The sequence below is a fragment of the Callorhinus ursinus genome, unplaced genomic scaffold (genome assembly GCF_003265705.2).
Source record: "Callorhinus ursinus isolate GAN/ISIS: 27379988/994484 unplaced genomic scaffold, GSC_fseal_2.0 scaffold88, whole genome shotgun sequence".
NCBI classification, from domain to species: Eukaryota; Metazoa; Chordata; class Mammalia; order Carnivora; family Otariidae; genus Callorhinus; species Callorhinus ursinus.
The window spans coordinates 2,972,193-2,994,346 of NW_027397150.1; the positions used below are offsets into that span (position 1 = coordinate 2,972,193).

At 44.1% G+C, this 22,154-nt stretch overlaps 2 protein-coding genes across 3 annotated transcripts in view; one reads left to right on the forward strand and one right to left on the reverse strand.

Annotated features, from left to right (window-relative positions):
* SDHC (succinate dehydrogenase complex subunit C) overlaps positions 1-8,215 on the forward strand; it is a 33,907-nt gene extending 25,692 nt beyond the window's left edge. Inside the window, exons 5-6 of the mRNA XM_025860639.2 lie at positions 4,022-4,185; positions 7,372-8,215. Of these exons, the coding sequence (XP_025716424.1) occupies positions 4,022-4,185; positions 7,372-7,476 (269 nt within the window). The 3' untranslated portion in view covers positions 7,477-8,215. The remainder of the gene's footprint in view (positions 1-4,021; positions 4,186-7,371) is intronic.
* A 2,181-nt stretch (positions 8,216-10,396) lies between these two features.
* CFAP126 (cilia and flagella associated protein 126) lies at positions 10,397-16,110 on the reverse strand. Of its 2 annotated transcripts, none has more exons than XM_025860673.2 (5): positions 13,146-16,110; positions 12,081-12,143; positions 11,796-11,876; positions 11,117-11,293; positions 10,397-10,808 (listed from the first exon to the last, which is right to left on the reverse strand). In XM_025860673.2, exons 1-5 carry the CDS (start codon positions 13,170-13,172, stop codon positions 10,491-10,493), a joined length of 666 nt encoding a protein of 221 aa, XP_025716458.1. In that variant the 5' UTR covers positions 13,173-16,110; the 3' UTR covers positions 10,397-10,490. The 2 variants fall into 2 exon arrangements, with proteins under 2 accessions (XP_025716458.1, XP_073744348.1); XM_073888247.1 differs by having other exon boundaries at positions 10,397-10,811.
* Positions 16,111-22,154: the final 6,044 nt, after the last annotated feature.

Here is a 22,154-nt window from a genome sequence, read left to right on the forward strand (position 1 = left end):
CTCATCTGTCCCCCTGTTGCTGCCAAGTTGACCTTTTCAGAGGGTGTATCTGACCATATCACTGTCCAGTTTAAAACTCTTAATGATTTATCAGTCCCATTAGGAATGGCAGTATTTGACCCAAGTAACCTTCCCCTCCTTCTGGGGCCAGGGCAGGTCATTGTTTCTGTATCTGATACAGCCTAAGAATCCTTCCCACTATAACACCTTTTTTTTTTTATTGATTTGACAACTGTATACATTACTCAGGGCTCAGGATAAGTGAAGTCGCCACCTGTCACCATATAGTGTCTTTACAGTATTCCCTATATTCAACTATATTCCCTATGCTGGACTTTTCATCTCTGATTTATTTACTTCATAACTGGAAGTTTGTACCTCTTAATCCCCTTCATGTATTTCACCTGTTCCCCCACCCACTTCCCCTCTGGCAACCATGAGTTTGTTCTCTGTATTTAAGAGTCCATTTGTTTGTTTGCTTTGTTTTTTAGATTCCACATATAAGTGAAATCATATGGTATTTGTCTTTTTCTTTTTTAAGGTTTTGTTTTTGAGAGAGAACACGAGCACACGGGGTGGGGGGTGGGGCAGGGCAGAGGGAGAAGCAGATTCCCTGCTGAGCAGGGAGCCCGATGCAGGGCTCGATCCCAGGACCCTGGGATCATGACCTGAGCTGAGGGCAGACACTTAACTGACTGAGCCACCCAGGCGCCTGGCATTCGTCTTTTTCTAGCTAACTTATTTCTTAGCATAATACACTCTTGGCCCATCCATGTTGTTGCAGATGGCGGATCTCATTCTTTTTTTTTTTTTTTTTTAAGATTTTATTTATTTATTTGACAGAGAGAGACACAGCGAGAGAGGGAACACAAGCAGCGGGAGTGGGAGAGGGAGAAGCAGGCTTCCCGCTGAGCAGGGAGCCCGATGTGGGGCTCGATCCCAGGACCCTGGGATCATGACCCGAGCTGAAGGCAGACGCTTAACCAACTGAGCCACCCGGCGCCCCCAGATCTCATTCTTCTTTATGCCTGAGTGATCCTCTACTGAGTACATATACCACATCTTTGTCCGTACATCTACTGATGGACGCTTGGGCTGCTTCCATATCTTCCATTGTAAATAATGTTGCCATAAACATAGGGGATTAGTGTTTTTGTTATTGTTGTTATTTATTTTTAGTAATCTCTACACCCAACATGGGGCTTGAACTCACGACCCTGAGGTCAAGAGTCATGCTCCTCCGACTGAGCCAGCCAGGCGCCCTGAATTAGTGTTTTTTTCTTTGGGTAAATATCCAGTAGTGGAATTACTGGATTATATGGTATTTCTGTTTTTAATTTTTTGAGGAACCTCCGTACTGTTTCCCACAGTGTTTGTACCCATTTACATTCCCATCACCGGTGTGCAAGGGTTCTCTTTTCCCCACGTCCTTGCCGGCACTTGGTATTTCTTCTCTTTTGGATACTAGGCATTCTGACTGGTGTGAGGTGATACCTCATATTGGTTTTGATTTGCATTTCCCTGATGATTAATGATACTGTGCATCTTTTCATGTATGTGTTGGCCATCTATATGTCTTCCTAAAACACTTTAGATAGCCATTATTAATTGATGAGGGTTGGCACTGAGATGAACTGTGTTTGGCACCAGGATGAAATCTGTCCTCCTTGCCTGGCAGGATCAAGTTTAAAATCTGTAGTTTAGCATGTAAGGCCCTCCTCGATGTGTCCTGCCACTCCGCACTTCTCTGCCCCCTCATCTCTTCTCTCAAAACTTAGCTTAAATACACCTCTGGGAAAAAGCTTTTCAGGATACTCTGCCCCTCCGACCAGATGGATTTCGATTGTTCTGTGTGTTCCTGAGCACCCCATGCACACATACGCCTTTGTTACGGTGCTAGTGCCCTCCAGCACCTTACCTTGGACTGTAGATTGATTTACTTAAGTGTCTCCCCTACTAAACCATAAGCTTCTTTTTTGTTTTAAATATTTATTTATTTGAGAGAAAGAGTGCATGAGATGGGGGAGGGTCAGAGGGAAAAGGAAGCTCCCTGCTGAGCGGGGAGCCTGATGTGGGGCTCAGTCCCGGGACTCCAGGATCATGACCCAAGCTGAAAGCAGACACTTAACCCACTGAGCCACCCAGCCATCCCTAATTCTGTCAACGTTTTGAGAAACTGCCAGATTGTTTTCCAAAGTGGCTGTACCATTTCACATTCCCACCAGCAATATGTGAGATCCTAATTTCTCTACATCCTTGCCAACACGTGTTATTATCTGTTTTTTTATATTTATGTTATTAAATGTAAATTAGGGGCGCCTGGGTGGCTCAGTCATTAAGCGTCTGCCTTCAGCTCAGGTCATAATCTCAGGGTCCTGGGATCGAGCCCCGCATCGGGCTCCTCGCTCTGAGGGAGGCCTGCTTCTCCCTCCCCCACTCCCCTGCTTGTGTTCCCTCTCTCGCTGTCTCTCTCTCTGTCAAATAAATAAAGTGTTAAAAATAAGTTAATTAATTAAATATAATTTAGCTATATTTGAGGGGCATCTGGGTAGCTCAGTTGGTTAAGCATCTGACTTCATTTTAGCTCAGGTCATGATCTCAGGAGTCCTGCATCGGGCTCCATGCTAGGCTTAAGATTCTCTCTCTCCTTCTCCCTCTGCCCCTCCCCCCCTGCTCACTTGCTCGCATAGTCTCTCTCTGTCTAGGAAAAAAAATTAAACACATTTGGTATTTATATAAATGTGTATATCTTATATAAATGCACATAATTTTATATTTATATATTATAACATCCTAGTAGGTGTGAAGTAGCATCTCATCGTGGTTTTTTTTTTTTTTTTTTAAGATTTTATTTATTAGAGAGAGAGGGAGAGCACAGAAGGAAAGTGAGAGGGAGAAGCACCTCCCCGCGGAGCAGGGAGCCTGATGCAGGACTTGATCCCAGGACCCTGGGAAAATGACCTGAGCCGAAGGCAGACGCTCAACTGACTCTGTCACCCGGGCTGTCTCTCATTGAGGTTTTGATTTGCATTTCCCTAACGGCTAATGGTGTTGAGCATCTTTTCGTATACTTATTGGCCATTTAATTATCTATGTTTGGAGAGATACCTATTTAGATCCTTTGTCCATTTTTAAATTGGGTTGTCTTTTTATTATTGAGTTGTAAGAGTCTTCAGTATATTCTGGATACGTGTCCCTTACAGACATATGATCTGCAAATATTTTCTCTCACTCTGTGTTGTCTTCTTACTTCTTTTTCCAATTTGAGGATCGTGGCCTACCATGGTACATTGGTTTCAGGTGTACAGCGTACTGGGTTAGCTCCTCAGTACAGTAGGCTGTGCTCAGCACAGTTGCAGCCACCATCTGTCCGCACGCACCCTAGCACACTACCATTGACTGTGTTCCCTGTGCTGTGCCTTTTGTTCATCTTTTTACTTTCTTAATGACATTGTTTGTTTGCAGCACAAAAATTTTTAATTTTGATAAAATCCAATTTATTCTTTTGTTACGATGGTTTTGGCACCGTATCTAAGAAACCAGTGCCTAATATAGGGTCATGAAGATTGACTCCTGTGGTTTCTTCTCAGAGTTTTAATGTTTTAGCTCTTACGTTCAGCTCTCTGATCCATTTTGCGTTACATTTTGTGTGTGTGTGGTAGAGATCTGAATGATTCTTTACCTTGGACTGGATATACTGTTTTTACTTTTTCTTACGGAGATGATAATGTAGGTGCAGTCAGAAGGTGACTTATAAAGTGGCAGGTGAAGTTTTTGTCGAGAGGAATGTTCGAAGGAGGAATAATAATGCTAACCTGTATGGCAAATTTAAGAGATTAGGGTCAGGTCCCAGGTAGCCTACCTCCCACTACAGACATGAACACTAGTTTAAATCTTCCCCATTTCACAATGGGTCAGAATTGTATGAGGTGCCAGGGCCTGTCAGAGAACCCAGTTTTATGTGTTTTAGTAGTGGTAGCAGGTGGACAGCTTTAATGGGCTTACTTGGTTTTCTCCTCAGGGGTCTCTCTCTTTGGCTTGTCGGCCCTGTTGATCCCTGGGAACTTTGAGTCTCATTTGGAACTTGTGAAGTCCCTGTGTCTGGGGCCATCACTGATATACACGGCCAAGTTTGCACTTGTCTTCCCTCTCATGTATCACACCTGGAATGGGATCCGACACTTGGTAAGTTAATTGTTGGTTTATACATTTTCTGGGTGAAGGGAGTGTAGGGAAGTGTGGGATTCTCTACTTCATTGCCGGGGTTTAGTGCTACTCCTAAAGTTAGTTGTCTGGACCTTTGCTCAGGGGCTCTTGGGGAGAGCTAAACTAGATCCGTGTGCACTCCTGGCAGCCCTGCTGGGGATCCCGCTGAGCTCTGGGTGTAGGCCTGGCAGGTACTTGCAGTGTCTTGGTGTGAACTGTTCTATTTTTAAGGGGGCGTGTTGCTAAAAGAGACCCCTGAAGCCAGGTCATCCCTCTGATGTGTCAGGCCCTATTCTAGACCTTGGGGTTTCAATTCTGAGCTAGATGGTTGCTGCTTTCAGTCTAACATTCCTATCAACCCAGGGTGACAAGTTCAGTTGGAGTTGAATATGTTAACTTTAGTTATCTTGACACTGGATTGCATTAACTGCTTTTGGTTTTTGTTGAGCTCTTGGAGAAAATGAGGCCAACTTTAACAGTAACTGGATACCTAGGATCCCAGATTTTAATATTGGGGTTAGGAATCTTTTGATGGCCTGAAAATTGTCCATGCTTCCTCCTACATGACTTTTCTCCTTCTCTCACTCTCTCTTTTTTAACTTTTGTTACTATTTTTTAGTTTATTTATTTGAGAGAGAGTACATGCACATGTACTCAGGGCACACTCACGAGCCAGGGAAGAGCAGAGGGAGAGGGACAGGCAGACTCTGTACTGAGTGAGGAGCCCAACATGGGGCTCGATCCCAGCACCCTGAAATCTGACCTAAGCTGAAACCAAGAGTCGGACACTTAACTGATTGAGCCACCCAGGAGCCCCTCCTTCTCTCTCTCTCTCTCTCTCTCTCTCTTTTTTTTTTAAAGATTTTGTTTATCCATTAGAGAGAGAGCACATGCACAGGAGAGAGAGTGAGAGAGAGCAGAAGCAGGGATGGGGGAGAGGGAGAAGCAGGCTCCCCGCTGAGCAGGGAGCCCGAGGTGGGGCTCGATCCCAGGACCCCGGGATCATGACCTGAGCTGAAGGCAGACGCTTAACCACTGAGCCACCCAGGCACCACCTCCTTCTCTTTATATAATGGAATTAAAGCTTAATCATGCCTGCCCCAGGTCAGAGATGAGTCCCTCCTCCAGCATTTTAAGATTCCATGTTTTGTGGTCTCCCTACCCCTAGTATTGCTTTCTTTCCCAGGAAGACAATTATGACTCCATTCTTTCTTGTATTCCAGTTCCTTCCTAACCTGAGCCATCTGTCGGATGGATACTTTGCCTTAATCTGACCTTTAATAATTTCCACATCAGAATCTAGAGGCACACACTCTGGATTTCAGTCTGGTCCAATAGACAGTTTAGTGGAATCAGAAAATAGACAGTTTAGTGGAATCAGAAAAGTGAGAGACTAAATGACCTATTAAGTGTATCTATCAACTGTTCCCTGGGGCAGTGTTAAGTTTGATTCACAATGAATTCATTTCCCTCTGGGAGGGGATAGAGAAGGAGGGCATTTCCATTAGACTTCTTATTCCACAGAACCAGTCTCTCTAATGAAAGTCAGCTGATCAGCTTCCTCTGTTCACATCCGGGCTCTAGCAGGGCTTACCATATATTTGGTTTTGTCTCAGTCTGTGGGGAGGGAAGGGGAAGAGGTTTTGTAAAATCTCAGAACTCAGTCAAGGTTTTTCTGCCCTGGTTCCTGCCTGTAATGGTAATCTCTTCGTTGAGAGAAGTGAGGAGCCTAAAGGCTTTTCTTACTCCTTAACTCTGCTTTTATTTTTTCTTGTAGCAAGTACTGGCTCTGAGTGTGGGACAGGATTTGATCTGTTCTCCATGACAGACAGTCATAGCTCTTGCCCTCTGAGCTTGATAGTTGCCTTTCCAGAAGATCTAATGGGGAGAGGGGAGTGGAATTGATAGAAGAGTGGGAAGTGACCAGATCTCTGGCCTTCTAGAGAGTACCCCCCCATCACCACCCGCCAGTAGGACTCCATTTTTTTTGGTAAAACACTGTGCCTATATAAGCAAAACAGCTCTATGTGGGATCTGCTTGACTCCTAATCTGATCTAAGTAGAGCCTTGATTCTCCACCCCCCCCCCTCTGGTTCTCTCTAAATTTTCTCTTAAGTACTCCTGATTTAGTTTAACATTCAGAGTGTGGGTGTTTGTGTTATATCCGGGCAGTCAAGTATGGAAAGTGTAGAACCTAAAAATTCTACTTTTGCCCTAGGGGATCTTTTAGTGACTTAGAGTATAATAGGTTAGTATCCCTGGGGTACAGGAGAGGCTAGATCAGTGTTTTTAAAACCCTGGTTTTTGATGTAGTGGGTAGAAAACCAATTTAGTGGGTTATTACCAACACATCCAGAAATTTAGGGGCTCCTGGCTGGCTCAGTTGGTGGAGAGTGTGGCTTTTGATCTTGGGGTCGTGGGTTTAAGCCCCACATTGGGTGCAGAGCTTACTTTAAAAACAAAAAACAAAAAACCCCAGAAATTTAACAGCACATAATATATAGAATGCAGCATACATACTAATGGTAAATATTGCTTATTCTTTCATGAACTTTTGCTGTAAATATACTGGCAAACAAAATTGAGAAGTAGTGTTCTAGATCCCAGAGGGTTTTTCAGAATTCTAGTTCTCTGACTGAGTGTTACTTCTCAAGTGGGGGGAGGTGGTGGTGGTTCTGTGATTGACTGTATCTAAGAAACCATGTATCTTATATCCCTGTTGGAACTTCCCCATGTATGTTAATAAATTGTTTCAAAAGTCTTGCAGTAAATGTTTACTAAATTTATTCGACCATGGAACTTTTCTCCCCCATGCAACACCTTTTAGCATTCTGAAGAACTAGTTTGTGGAGGAACACACTTTGGGAAACATTGATTTGGCTTTGTTCCATGAGGGAAAGTTTTATCTCTTTAGTCTGGAAGCTTTTGTATATAGGGGCTATACTTTGTATATATGCCTTTTCTGTCACCGGGACAAGTGGGTGGTAGGTACCACGTTGTGGGTTTGAGAAAGGCAGGGTCCAGGAGAAGTGCTTTTCCCTAGAACCACGCCAAGACCAGTTGCCCGTTCCATGAGGTGGAGCTCCTTTCTCAGAAAGGAGAGTACCCAGGGCCCTGATGGCTGAAATTCTTTCTTCTCTTTTTTTTCTTTTCTTTTTTCTGCAGATATGGGACCTAGGGAAAGGCCTGAAGATTCCCCAGCTGTACCAGTCGGGAGTGGCTGTCTTGGTTCTTACTGTGTTGTCCTCTGTAGGGCTGGCAGCCATGTGAAGACCTGAAGTTCCCAGCATTGTCTTCTCATAAATGGTTCACTGACCTGTCTTCCTGTTTGTCACTTTCTTCTCCAGCCAAGACTGAGTTCTCCCGATTTATTTAGACCCTTTTGTGCTTGCACATCCCCTCGGAGCTTAGTGACAGTAGAGTACCTCCTAGAACCCAAGCAGTGGAAGAGGGTCCGGTTTCCTCCCTTGTTTCTAAAGATGGAATGACTCAAAACTTCCCTTTTCCTGCCCCCAGCTTGCAGCCTTCTCTGGGCCTGGAAGCCCTCATTCTCTCTCCATATTGGGCCTTGATTTGTGCTGATGGTCAGCTTTTGGCTCCTTCTTCCCAAGACAGTGGAAACAGTGGAGGCTCTATGGCCTCTGCTGTGGGGCTTTGGGTGCCGTTGCCTGTGGGTTGCTAGCTTAAAGGACAGTTGTGTTCATTGGTCAGAGCCCAGGGTCTTCCCACACAGTATGACTAAAAGAAGAGGGATGGGGGTGGAGGGGAATTAGCCTGTCCCAGCTAGCTGGAGATAAAGAGGGTCAGTTGACTCTGAAAGCAGGTGTTTTGGGGAGAAGATATATAGCTTTTAATGCAAAAGGAAGATCCAGAAGATTACAGTGAACCTATTAAGGGTTGTTCCCCCCCCCCCGCATTTCTGGAAAAACAAGCCTCTTTTCTAATCCAAATTCATGTGACATCTGTTTCTGAAACTGAATTAAAATACTCATTTTGTCTTTGACTGAAATCTAGAGAAACCAAGAGAATGGCGGTTGGGGAGGATCCAATTTCCTCCCTCTCCCTCTGGTCTCAGGCATTTACATCCCCCAATCTGACCTTTCTTGGGAGGGAATCAGCTTGTCCTGCGGCTGACAGTTGGAACAGTGTTTAGGGAATCAAATGCAAGTAGCCAGAGATCGACTATCATGCAGAAGCCTCGGAGAAGGAAGGAGCAAGAGAAAGGAGGTTAAGCATGTGGAAGCTTTGCATTATCACAGGCTCCAGAATTCCACTGAGAACTGCTCATAAACCTCAGGGTACAATTCAGCAAATGATGATCCAGTAAGGGAGCCAGAGGACCAGTGGAGGGGCAGCTAAGGGATGATGAGCTAAGTATGTAGACTGGTAGAGAAAGGAGAGTAGAGATAAGGGAGGGATCGTTGAAGACCTGGCAAAAATTTGTAATGTAACGGGAAAGCTTGCTGCTTTTATTTATTTATTTTTTTTTAAGATTTTATTTATTTGAGAGAGAGAGAATGAGAGAGAGCACGAGAGGGAAGAGGGTCAGAGGGAGAAGCAGACTCCCCACTGAGCAGGAAGCCCGATGCGGGACTCGATCCCGGGACTCCAGGATCATGACCTGAGCCGAAGGCAGTCGCTTAACCAACTGAGCCACCCAGGCACCCTTTTATTTATTTTTTAAAGATTTCATTTATTTATTTGACAGAGAGAGACACAGTGAGAGAGGGAACACAAGCAGGCAGAGTGAGAGAGGGAGAAGCAGACTCCTTGCTGAGCAGAGAGCCTGATGCGGGGCTCGATCCGAGGACCCCGGGATCATGACCTGAGCCGAAGGCAGACGCTTAATGACTGAGCCACCCAGGTGCCCCAAGCTTGCTGCTTTTAAAATCCATATGGGCCAGCCTCTTGAATCTCTAACTCCCTTGGCAGGAGTGCTGTTTTGATAGTTTTTGGAAACACAAGGGTAGCAGATCTATCTTGTCTGAGTTGCTGGCCAGCCCGTTAAAGCAGCGGGTTGGAGAGGAGGAGCGGTGACTGTAATTGGTGGCAGCTGGACAGGACGACCTCACTGAAGCTAAGATAGTGGGGACCTGCTGCCTCAACAGTCTTCCTCTCGGCTCCCAAGTGGTCTTCTCCTTTACGTGACGATCACTTCTCCTTTCTTGCTGGGCTAGCCCTGGGAAGCCTTTGTAGCCTTCCTCCAGCTTAAACCCCATGTCCTCTGTACTTGTCCTTGGAGTGTAGGGGACAAGGGTTCATGAGGGAACACTTTGGCATTGGAGCTGGGAGGGGTTTGGCAAGGGCATTACACTGAACAGCCATCGGCAGGAAGCCCACAGAATAGGAGAATGATAAGCAGATGTTGGAAGCTGGGAAGTGGATAGGGAACTTCTTACCCCTTTTTGATTGGGGTTGGGGTACAGTAGTCCTCGTGTTTGTTATTCTGCCCTAAATTTCTACTTACCATCTCTCTCTTTTTCTTCTCTGACTTCCAGTCAGTTCTGTGTTTTCACTTTGCAAACTGTGTATGTACTTTTGCTTGAGTTTTACTTTTATAACTCTCTCTAGTTTGTCTTCCCTGTGTGTTCTGTCGTCAGACGTGAAGTCGTAGACAAGGATAATGTCTTCTACTCTGGCTTCCCTTCCCTTTTCTTCCTCCATCTTCTCCAGATATGCATATGCATTCTCTACCAAACAATCGTATTTCTGACTTAGAAGTAGTTGTGCATGCTCAGGATGAAAAATGAGGGGCTGGGGGTGAGAGACTGGTTCTTTGAGGTTTCTTTTTTTTTTTTTTTAAGATTTTATTTATTTATTTGACAGAGAGAGACACAGTGAGGGAGGGAACACAAGCAGGGGGAGTGGGGGAGGGAGAAGCAGGCCTCCCGCGGAGCAGGGAGCCTGATGGCAGGGCTCCGTCCCAGGACCCCGGGACCATGACCTGAGCCAAAGGCAGACGCTTAACGACTGAACCACCCAGGCGCCCCTGAGGTTTCTTTTGCTACAGTTCAGACCAGCTTCCTCTTGGTCACTTTTGGAGGATAGCTGATTCAATCCTTGTAAAAATGTGTTCTACCTCAAGCCACTGCCGTGTTCTTTTTCCTACTCTATTTCCCCCAACCCACCTCCTAGTCATGGGTTACAAGAGACAGCCATACCAGGAGGAAAAAAACATCCAAATCAGTAATAGATTCAACAAATGATGTTTATTTTCCAAGTTTGCCTTCATTCCCACCCTATAATTCCCCTTTCTACGTCCCTCACTGGGAGTCCTGCTTACATCACTCAGTCTCTAGACAAGTTTTCTCAGTGTGGTCCCTTGGTGCCTCTGGAATTCCAGGTTTGTATTTCTGGACCGCAGCTGAGTTAGGACCTGCCCAGTGTTCCAGCATGCATGGGCTCCCTGGTGGGCTCTTGAGAGAGTTGGCTGGGCTTTGGGGACCTGGAGTGTGACCTGCAGAGGGGTGTGAGCTTTGGGGTTGGTCTGGGGAATTGAGATTTACAGCTGGGGAGCTGGGAATTATGGTTGGACTCGAGGCTTGTTGTACAGTTTTTGTGGTAAGCTTCCCGAGTTTTCTCTGACCGTCTGGATCATGAGGCTGCTGGGTAGAATGGGAGAGACAGTCATGTTTCTGGTCAGGCCTAGATCATTCCCAATCCATCTTAGAATTCTCACTCCCTTTCTCCCTATACCATGGACAAAAGGTCAGATCAGATCATTTTGTACTGGGAGGGGAAGATGTCCTTAGCACATCTCTTTAGGTGTGAGAAGACACGACTAGATAGGATAAGACAGAGTTGGCTAAAGGTTCCCCCTGCTGGGATAGTGGTGGTATAACAGGCATTTTTTAAGGTTGAAAAGAAATGCAGGTAATAGGATTTGAGGCTAGGTGGGAGGAATAGATACCTTGCCTAAGATTTCAGGACACAGCCCGTTGGAAGCCTTGAGCAAATCAGGATTTTTCTGTATCCAATTGGTGAGGGAGGCAGCACCAGCAATTGTACGGGAGGTCAGGGTCACCCGAGCAGGGGGTATCTTCAGAGGCATTTGCCAGGTACCCATGAAAGATCCCCAAGGACTTGCCTAAAAGCAAGAAGATGAGGTTCTTCAACAGGCTTCTCCCAGGACTACTGGCCTATTGGCAGGTCTGTTGTCTTCCTTCCACCCTTCACCCTTGGGATGCATGGTAATGAAATCAGACTGAAAGCACAGTCTCCCAGTCTCCCCACTCGTCCTTTACCCCCTTTTCATTTAGGTTACCCTGATTTTTTCATCACATTAACTCTCATGGCTTAACTTAAATTCCGTGTCCTTAGGCTAGTCTAGCAGAGTACTCACTGCGTAAGTGTCATCGTGTGGAGGCGTTCATTCATCAGTTCAAGGCGTTCCGGGTGCTAAGGACAGCTCTAGCGTGTCGGATAAACTGGCTCGAAGTTTGGGGGCAGTCATGTTGCAGTGGGAATTAGATTGAACTTTAATTTCCAGGTAGTGGCCGTGCTAGATTGCAAACCTCCCATCTCGGTTATTCCGGTTCCGTGCCCCAGTTCTTCACCTTCCTCACTGGGAGTGGGGATCAGTATCTCACCTTGGAACGGGGCACCGACGGCAACAGATGACCACGATCATTGACGATAATCTGAGTGTAGCCTTCATGGGAAGAAATTCTCTGGGTGGAGGTGAGGAGAGAACTGCTTGTGAAAATGGAGTGGAAAAGAGACTGAAGGTATCCAAGGGGTTCAAGTTAAGGGCTGAGGGAGAGGAGAACATGGGAATTTAGAGGTGGCTAAAGGAATTAGGTGCCAGTGAGTTACAGAGAACGTGGTGGAAAGAATCAGAAACTGGTGCTCTGGGAGCACTGCACATGCAATACCTCTTTTGTTGGCTTGGCGGGAGACCAGTTCTGTAGATACTTGGGTGAGAAAGCTTTCTCATACTGTGGAGAGAAAGATGAGAATCTCTGTGAGGCTCGAAGGCCCTGTGCCCGGGAAATGATGACGAGGCACAGTTCTTTAGAGTTGAGGACCAAAGACCTGAACAGGCAAGCTAGGCTTTAACTCACTATAGAAGGGATGTCATTTTTTGGTCTAAATGTGTACTGTTCAACATGGCACCGCTAGCCCCATGTGGTTATCGGACACATGAAATGTGACTAGTCCCAATGGAGATGCTTTGTAATTTCGGAGAGTTAGTACAAAAAAAGAGAATGTAAGCATCTTATTATACCTTTTTAAATATTGATTAAACATTGAAATAATATTTTAGACTTACCAGGTTAAATATATTATTAAGGTTAATTTTATTTTTTTAGTGTTTTTCATATAGCTACTAGAGAAGTTTAAATTACATTTGTGACTCGCATTATCTTTTTATTGGGCAGTCCTGGTCTAGACCAGGGGTGGGCAAATGTGGCCCATGGGCCCAATCCATCCTCCTGTCTGTCTCGGGATGACCTGAGAAAGCAAAGAATGGTTTTTACAGATGGATATTTGCAATTGATTTGATAAAAGGGAACGGTAGCTTTGCATCCCAATGAAGTAAAGTGTTTCCTCATCCCAAAAGAATTCTATTTTTTCACTAGTATTGTAAAAAATTAAGTTACAATATTTTCAATTTTGTCAAAAAATTTATGGAAAAATATTTTCTCTTGCTATTGTTAAGTACCTACAAAACATCTCTGATTTTGCAACATGGCCCTAAAAATAAAATATTTACCCTTTGACCCTTCACAGAAAAAACCCTGCTGACCTCTTATGTAGATCCTACAAACAACCCTGAGAGGCCTTTTGCTTGTCCACGGGCCCTCGCTACCTGTCAAGCTAAAGAAGTGAAAAATACCATCTCACCCCATGTTCAGCTCTTCATTCAATAATCAGAATCCTCTGGGAGGGTCAGTCCAAACGCAAAATTCAATGTTAGAGATGGGGAAAGAGCTTACCTGGTTGGCACTGTAGTTAGTGGCCATGATCCTGCCACTTTGTGCTGTTTACCTTTGTTGCCTGGCAACCGTGGAAGGCGGACCTTCCAGGCCTGCCGGCCCCTTCTACTTGTTACTTACTTTCTTGGATGACACTGCCCCAACCTTTCCCTGGAAATTCAGGTTTGTTTTCATTTTAGAGATAACGAGAGACAAAGTAAATAAATATGAAAAAATGAGCCGAAGAGTGGCCCTGTCTTTATAATAGCATAACTTAACCCTACTTAAGAACTTCTGGATTGTCCTTGACTGTGGTCTTTAACCATCTTAACAAACCGTGGAACACCAAGCACTGTGTTTTGGGGGCAGTGTGCTGGAATGTACCCCGGACTTGAGAGCCAGGCGCTGGGGTTGGAGTCCTCACTCGACGTAGCATCATAGGAGATGTGTGACATTAAACGATTGGCTCCCCTTCTAAGTTCTGTAGACTCATTTATATTGTGAAGATAACTTAGCTGCCTTTACAGGGTACGTGGGATAAAGTGGGAGGTGGCTGGTCAGTATCACTGCATAGTAGGTACTGGTGAGACTCAGTTTATAGGGTCCACTTCTTCATTTTCTCAGAGGAACAAAGGAATAATGTTTTAAAAAGCGACTCAGATTTATCTCCAGAAGGAAAAAGCATGTCTTGTCCTTTGTCCTTGAATGACTCTGTTCTCCCTCCCTCTAGGATCGCAGGGCCTAAGACCACAGGTGCGTGGTGCTGTCAGGGGTGAGGTAGAATTGGGAGCCAGTGGCGGGAGACTGGGCAGGGATGGAGAAAGCGATGCTGTGGAAAGTGCCAGGTTTGGAGAGCTCAGTGGTGGTGCCAGGACACAAACCTAATATTGGAGGGACTGGGCAACCCCTCCGAGACTTGTCTGAAATGGCATTATCATATCCATCTCCTGGGTTGTCAGAATTAATGAGAAAGTGAAACTGCCTTATGAGTTGTAAGTCTATTTATAACGTAAGATGTGAAGATGAAAGGAAAAAACGAGTAAGTTGTTCAAAATCACTGAGAACCAAGAGAGCATTATAGGGGGACAGTTGTCCCAGTTTTCCCCCCAAAGTCATCATCCCAACTGACACATAAAGTATAAGAGCACTCCTACACTTGGAGAGAGGGAGGTAAAACAGCCCTTGTTCAGTAGGCTCACATGGGAAACAGCTGGAGAACGTGAGGTCTGGAAAGCGGACTTCTGTGTATCCCTGTGGTTCTCAACACTCTAGATTGATAACCTTCAGAACCAAGGACTTTGCTCTAGGACATCCATTGTGTCCTCAAAGCCAGGGATAGCCAAACAACCAGCATTTCTCTTAGAACTTCTGTCTTCAGCTGGTATGCTTTTCCGATAGAGTTGTAAGATTATCTGATGACTGCACTCTTACTTTAAAAAATCAACTAGTTTTTGTTTAATGGAAAAAGTAATGTACGTGGGGGGAATCATTCCATTTTTACAGAAGGATGTTTAATGGAAAGCAAATCTCCATCTGACTTCAACTCCCAGTCTTGCTCCTCAGAGGCGATTGGTGTTACTCTTACGATAGTAACTACCTTTACTATTTCTTGTGTCTCCTTCCAGAAATCTTCTATGCATTCTAACACTAACAGTGGCAAGCAAGATCTCCACATTGTTCTGTGATTGTTTTTTTACTATCTTGGGGATGTTTTTTTCATGATAGTATGTTATTCCATTTTAGGATACACCATCAAGTATTTATTTAGTCCCATTTGGATGACCAGTTAGGTTATTTCCAGTCTTTTGTTCTTATAGACATTCTTTTTAAGATTTGTTTATTTGAGGGGCGCCTGGGTGGCTCAGTCGTTAAGCGTCTGCCTTCGGCTCAGGTCATGATCCCAGGGGCCTGGGATCCAGCCCTGCATCCGGCTCCCTGCTCGGCGGGAGGCCTGCTTCTCCCTCTCTCACTCCCCCTGCTTGTGTTCCCTTTCTTGCTATGTCTCTGTCTGTCAGATAAATAAGTAAAATCTTTAGAAATAAAAATAAAAAAAAGATTTATTTGAGAGAGAGAGTGCGTGAGCAGGGGGAGGGGCAGAGGAGGAGAGCGAGGGGAGGCAGACTCTTCGCTGAGTGGGGAGCTCATCATGGGGCTTAATCTCCCGAAACTGAGATCATGACCTGAGTGGAAACCGAGCTGGACACTTAACTGACTGAGCCACCCAGGCGCCCCTGCTACAGACAGTCTTGCACTGAAAAGCTATATATATATATCTTTATGAATATATATAGATAGGTTATAATTTTATGGACATGTGATCGATACGATGCATTTCTAAAAGTGAATTGCAAAGTCAAATGGCTTGTGCAATTAGAATGCAAGTTGCCAAAGACATTGTGCCAGTTTATACATCATCGGACCGTATCTGAGAGGCCCAGTCCTCTTTCCCACACTACTGTTTTTACCGTTTTTGTCAATATGATAATAAGAATGAACATAGTTACTATATGCCAGCCACGGTTCTAATTGCTTTATGTTACATTTTCTCATTTTGTTCTTACAACCACCCCGGTCAAGGAAACTGGGGCATACACAGTAAGGGGTAGGGCCAGCATTTAATCCCAAGTATTCTGACTCTAGAGCCATCAATTTTAACCATTACACTATATTGTCTCTTATGTTGGATGTAAGATGTGGTGTAGCACTGTTTTAAATTTGCATTTCTTCAATTTTATGATTTTTTCCCATGTTTATGAGCCTTTTTATTTCTTTTATTATTAATTTTTCCTAAAAATAACTTGCTGTGTCTTTTGCCATTTGCTGTTGGGCTGTTAATCATTTTTAGTAATCTGTCTGAATTCTTTATATATTCAGGAAATTAGTCCTTTTGTCAAATATGTTGCAAATATTTCCTGCCAGTGTATCTGTCATTTAATTTGTTGGTGGCCACCGTTGTTTGTTGTTGTTTGTTTTTGCACCATGGACATGTTTTTATTTTATTTTATTTTATTTTTTATTTTTTTAAAGTTTTATTTATTTATTTGAGAGAGAATGAGAGAGAGAGAGCACATGAGAGGGGGGAGGGTCAGAGGGAGAAGCAGACTCCCCGCCGAGCAGGGAGCCCGATGCGGGACTCCATCCCGGGACTCCAGGATCATGACCTGAGCCGAAGGCAGTCGCTCAACCAACTGAGCCACCCAGGTGTCCCACCATGGACATGTTTTTAATATTTATGTAGTCAAATTTATTGCTTTTTCTTTCTATTCTTCTGGATCTTATGCTTTGAATGGCTTTTTGTAAATTCCAATATTTAAAAAAAATAATTCACCCATAGTTTGTTTTTATATTTAAATTTTTGTTCCTCCTAGAATTTATTTTGGTTACTACACCAAGATCAGCCTCCAGATGCCTAACTAGTTATCTCGGCATCATTCATGGAATAAACCATCTTCTCCCCTCTGACTTGAAATGTCACCTTTAATGTATTCCTTAATTTATTTGGGTCTGTTTCTGGATCCTCTAACCCATTACTCTTGGGGGAGAGGTGCCCATTTTAGGTTATTTGTCTCTTTAAAATCCAATCCTGGCTTGGTCCTTTGTGAATTCTCTAGTTAGAATTTCACAAACAGTAGGAAATTGTAAATAATAACAGGCAATTTCAAGCTTCTAATAAAATTGTACTGAAGTTGGGCGCCTGGGTGGCTCAGTTGGTTAAGCGACTGCCTTCGGCTCAGGTCATGATCCTGGAGTCCCGGGATCGAGTCCCGCGTCGGGCTCCCTGCTCGGCGGGGAGTCTGCTTCTCCCTCTGACCCTCTTCCCTCTCGTGCTCTCTATCTCTCATTCTCTCTCTCTCAAATAAATAAATAAAATCTTTAAAAAAAAAAATTGTACTGAAGTTTAGTCTTTCTTCGGATTGACTGGTTGCCTTCAGGCACAGGTGATGGTCTTTCATTGGACCAGATTTAACTCTTTCAAAGTTGGAAGGCCTCATAAAGGTCCCATTCACAAAATATGCCTCAAGATATTCTCGTTTACCTCAGTTGTTTGATGCCTGAAATTAGACCTCAGGAAATCTTTTATTTGGATTGCGATCATCTGCATTGAATTACAAGTGTACTTTGTTATCTACAGGTAATGGATAAATTGTACCTAATTGGGGGCAACCACCCACATGATCTGTGGAGTCAGACTGCCTGGCTTAAATTCTAGCTCTTCCGGAAGTGTGTGACCTTGGACAAGTGACTTAATCTTTCTCATCTCAGTTCCTTTAGGGCATGAAATGGGGATAGTCTTAGTTTTCGAGCAGTAAACATATGTGACATTGCCCAGAAGGGCACCCAGGCAACGGAAAAGAGGGACATTTATTTATAAAGTTATAGGAGATATATAGCGGATCCCCCAAAGTAAGAAGTATAGTTTGGGCCTTACAGAGTACAAGAATGTGGAAGGTAGAACATGGTCAGGAAGAGAGAGATTTTTTTCCATCTGTTTTTTACCAGAGCTTTATTCTTACTTCTCCTCAAGCCAGTCAGCATCCTCAGGTACGTTGGGCTTATTACCTTTCTTGCAACCTAGTTAGAGTCTTACTAATGTAATAGGAGAGAAGGAGAAAAAGAATACTGGTCAGTTTCAGTGGAGAGAGACCATAAAAGAAAGAGGTTTTCTGCTTTTGCTTTGAACCAGTAGATCTTTTTTTAAGAGAATAAGTGATAACTTTCCCATAGCCAGTTAGCAGTTTTTGTGCAGTTTGTCAAAGGTTGTGTGCCTTGCCTATACAAGAAATAGAAATAATAAATAGAAACATGTATTTTATTCATCGCTGTTACATTTTACACAAATTATATCATACCATACTACTTACGTTAAGATTAAGAGATGTATTTTGGGGGCGCCTGGGTGACTCTGTAGAGTATGTGACTCTCGATATTGGGGTTGTAAATCCGAGCCCCACGTTGGGTGTAGAGATGACTTAAAAATGAAATCTTAAAAAAAAAAATATTTTGAATACCATTACATATTAGTGCATAAAGAGCTTTCTTATAGCTGCTTAGTATTACACGGATGATGTGTTACCCTTTAATCAGTGTTCTATGCTGAACATTTAGTTCTGTTGCTGTTACAACAATGCAGAGATGAATAACTTTATACAGGTGTTATTTTGCATCTTTGTGAGCATATTTGTGGGATAAACTTATGAAATTATACAGTAAAAATATAAGGGTATTGCATTTTTTTTTTTTTTTTTAAGATTTTAAGTCATCTCTATACCCAGCGTGGGGCTTGAATTTACAACCCTGAGATCCAGAGTCGCAGGCTCCACCGACTGAGCCAGCCAGGCGCCCTGCTGCATTTTGACAGATATTGCCCAGTGGTCTTCCAAAGAGGTTATACTCCATCCAACCATGTGTCAGATTCTCTGGCAAATTTTGGAGTCTTCATAGAATTGACTAGATCTCTACGATGTTTGCTTTCATCTCATACTCCTTCCCAGATATTAAAGGGATCTAGAGCAACTTCTCCCTCAGAAATTTGCATTGTTGGATAAACTACCTTATTTGGTGCTTCCTAATTTATAACAGCCAAAAGTCAGCAACGTGTACTTTAGACGTATTTTTCTTCCTATGGTAATTTTTATTTTATTTGTATTTTTTCCTCATGGTAACTTTAAAAACCAGAAATTAGTAAAACCCCCCCTCCATTAGTAAAACTTCGGGCATCTCATCTATTACAATTTGACCCCTGAATCTTTGTCTCTAGTCATACCATCAGCTCCCCAAGGTTTCTTCCAGATAGTTCCAAGGTACGCTGCACATTACTTCACTGGGGCAGGTGGCGGTGGGTCTAGATTAGGACCTGGCTTGAGCCTGTTTCCTGGGCTCACAGGATCTTACCCGACCAAGCTGCCGGCTTGAGCCTGTTTCCTGGGCTCACAGGATCTTACCCGACCAAGCTGCCGACTCACCTTGAACTATCCACGTCCTATGGCTTCTGTCTAGGGAATAGTGCAGTTCTGTGCACGGCGAGCAGGAAGAGATGGACGGCCGCAAATAAAGAGGTTACTTCAAAACTTCTCCATAGATTACGAATTTCTGATTCTATTTTCTTCCCCTCTATTGGAAACTACTATTATATGTCCCCACACACACCCTAAAAGAAGAATATTCTTGATCAGAACCCTTCCTGAGGAATCCAGAGAACAGGTGCATACAACCAAAATGACCGGAGAGACAGCAGTACCTCTCACTTGCGGTGAGAACGAGATGTATGTTTCCTTGGCTGTAATGGAGCCTGTAGCCTGTGATAGCTGTGTGCTTGGACAGCATGGGGGATGGCCGTAAAGTCTGAAAACATACTATTATTTTATCATGTATTGAAATATGATCTCAAACCATGAATATGTATTCTTTTACGTTCCCGGGTTTCTTCGCAACCCTGAAATCTTGTACAGCTATCGATGAGAGTTCAGGGAGAGTATATGAGAAGTAGTTATTGCCAGGCACAGATGTTAACTAGGACTAGAAGGATTTTGCCTCAGGTTAGCTGCTGGAGGAGAACAAGAAGAGGGGGCTTAAGAGAGTTCTAGACTGGGGCACCTGGCTGGCTCAGTGGGTAGGGCGTGGGACTCTTGCCCTAGGGCTTGTGAGTTCAAGCCCCAAGTTGAGCATAGAGCCCACTTAAAAAAAAAAAATTATAGAAAGTACTCAGCAAGACATTAAAAAAAAGAGAGATTCCTAGATTGGTTTGATGTTTCTCCCTATTAGGAGTCTTTCAAACACACTGCTGACACCAGACCTGGGGTGGGGGGGGTCCCACACTGAGCAGTTCGGCGACTCCAGCTGGGCGGCCTACAGTGTAACTCCGTTCCAACGCAGGCCACCCAGAGATCGTATCAGGTCCCTGAGTTGAGGGCTTAGTCCCACAAGACCGACCCCTCCTCCACCCCAGTTCAGGTGTCAGCTGCCAAGTCCAGATTGTCACCTGGGCCTCTGCCTGATGTCTGTAAGGGAGAGGTTCTCATGACCATCTCCTGGAGTTTAATTAATTTGCTAGAGTGGCTCACAGAACTCAGGAAAACTGTCTGTACTGTTTCCCAGCTTATTTAAGGATACAGAGGAACATCCAGAGGAAAGAGATGCTTCGGGCAAGGTATGCGGGCTGGAGTGTGGCGCTTGTACGCCCTCTCCAGGCGTGACCCTCACCCCCCTCCTCCACATGTTCACCCGTCAGGAAGCCCTCCAAAACCTGTACTATTGGGGTTTTTAGGGAGCCTGCATCACCTAGGCATGATCAATCATTAACTCCATTTCCAGCCCCTCCCTCTCCGGAGAATGGGGGTGGGGCTGAAAATTCTAGGCTTCTAATCAGGTCTCCGGTCTTTCTGGTGACCGGCCCCCATCCAGGAGCCCCCACAGAGTTGCCTCAGAACAAAGACTCTCCCATTACCCAGGAAATTCCAAGGGATTTAGGAGCTCTGTGTAAGGAACTAGGGTCAGAGACCAAATACCAGAGCAAAAGATCCTCCTAGCGCTCTTATCACTTAGAAATTTCAAGGGTTTTAGGAGCTCCGTCAGGAACAGGGATGGGAGGGGCAAAGACCACTATAGATATTCTCATGTGGTCACGTAGACAATAGCCAAAAAGAGAGAGAACTTAGGTATTGTATAAAAGTTTTAGGATAGGGTGCCTATGGTTGAGCGTCTGCCTTCTGCTCGGGTCTTGATCTCAGGGTCCTGGGATCAGTCCCGCATCGGGCTCCCTGCTCCTTGGGAGCCTGCTTCTCCCTCTCTCTCTCTCTCTCTCTCTCTCTCTCTCTCTCTCTCATGAATAAGTAAATAAAACCTTAAAAAAAAGTTTTAGGATAAAGGTAACCATTAGAATAAAAATACAAACTCTTCTTAAATGCCAGAAGGTATGTTAAAAAAAAAAAGGGGGAGGTGAGGGGAGAGGAGGAAGCAATGAAATAGATCACATGGTGAAAGACTTAAATATATAAAAATATAACATAGGGGTGCCTGAGTGGCTCAGTTGGTTAAGCATCTGACTTCAGCTCAGGTCACAATCTCAGGGTCCTCGGATTGAGCCCTATGTCTGGCTCCCTGCTCCGTGTGCAGTCTGCTTCTCCCTCTGCCCTACCCGCACTCATTCTCTCTCTTTCTCTCAAATAAAATCTTTAATATGTATGTGTGTGTGTGTGTGTGTGTGTATATATATATATATATATATAAAACAGGCAGATCAGAGGTCAAACACTGATCACATCAATAAATATATTGAGTCTACCACGTGCCTGTTAAAGAAAATGATTTTCACATCGACTGACAAAGCAAAACCCAGCACTGTGCTGTGTAAATGAAACACATCTGAAATGAGGAGACTCAGGAAGGCTAAAAATAAATGACTGAAACAAAAATGTACCAGAGGTTTTTTTTTGTTTGTTTTTTTAACTGAAGCAGGGATTGCAATTGTAATCATCCAAGAAAGGAGAATTCTGACTAAAATGTTTTATGAGATAAACTTTTACTGCAATTTGAAAAAAGAAGAGAATTCCGTTTAACACAGGGAGAAATAGAAGCACACCAGTAATTGGAAACTGTAACAGATCTCTCAGATCTAGAAAGATGAAGTGAACACGAAATTAGTAAGGGCATAGAAAACCTAAACAATGTAATAAATAAGATTTAATGTGTTTTAAACTCCGAACCTTGATAATAATGTTTTTTTCCCCAAATGCATTTTTTTAAAAGATTTTATTATTTATTTGAGAGAGAGACAGAAAGAGATAGTGAGAGAAAGCACGAGCAAGGAGGAGAGGGAGAAGCAGGCTCCCAGCCAAGCAGGGAGCCCGATGCGGGGCTTGAGCCCAGGACCCTAGGACCATGACCCGAGCCGAAGGCAGACGAAGGCAGACACTTAACCGACTGAGCCACCCAGGCACCGCCCAAATGCATTTTAAAGTATTCACAATATCACAAGAATGTAGCACATTCACATCTTAGGCCTCAAAGAAAATTTCAGTAAATTCCAAGGGG

Bases quoted from the DNA above. Each gene is read 5' to 3' on its own strand.
- CFAP126 (XM_073888247.1), bottom strand. From the start codon at position 13,172: ATGGCCACTAACTACAGTGCCAACCAG. The intron at 12,144-13,145 runs GTAAGCTCTTTC...TTCTCTCCACAG, and splicing joins CTAACTACAGTGCCAACCAG to TATGAGAAAGCTTTCTCACC. The intron at 11,877-12,080 runs GTATTGCATGTG...ACCTCCACCCAG, and splicing joins CCGCCAAGCCAACAAAAGAG to AGAATTTCTTCCCATGAAGG.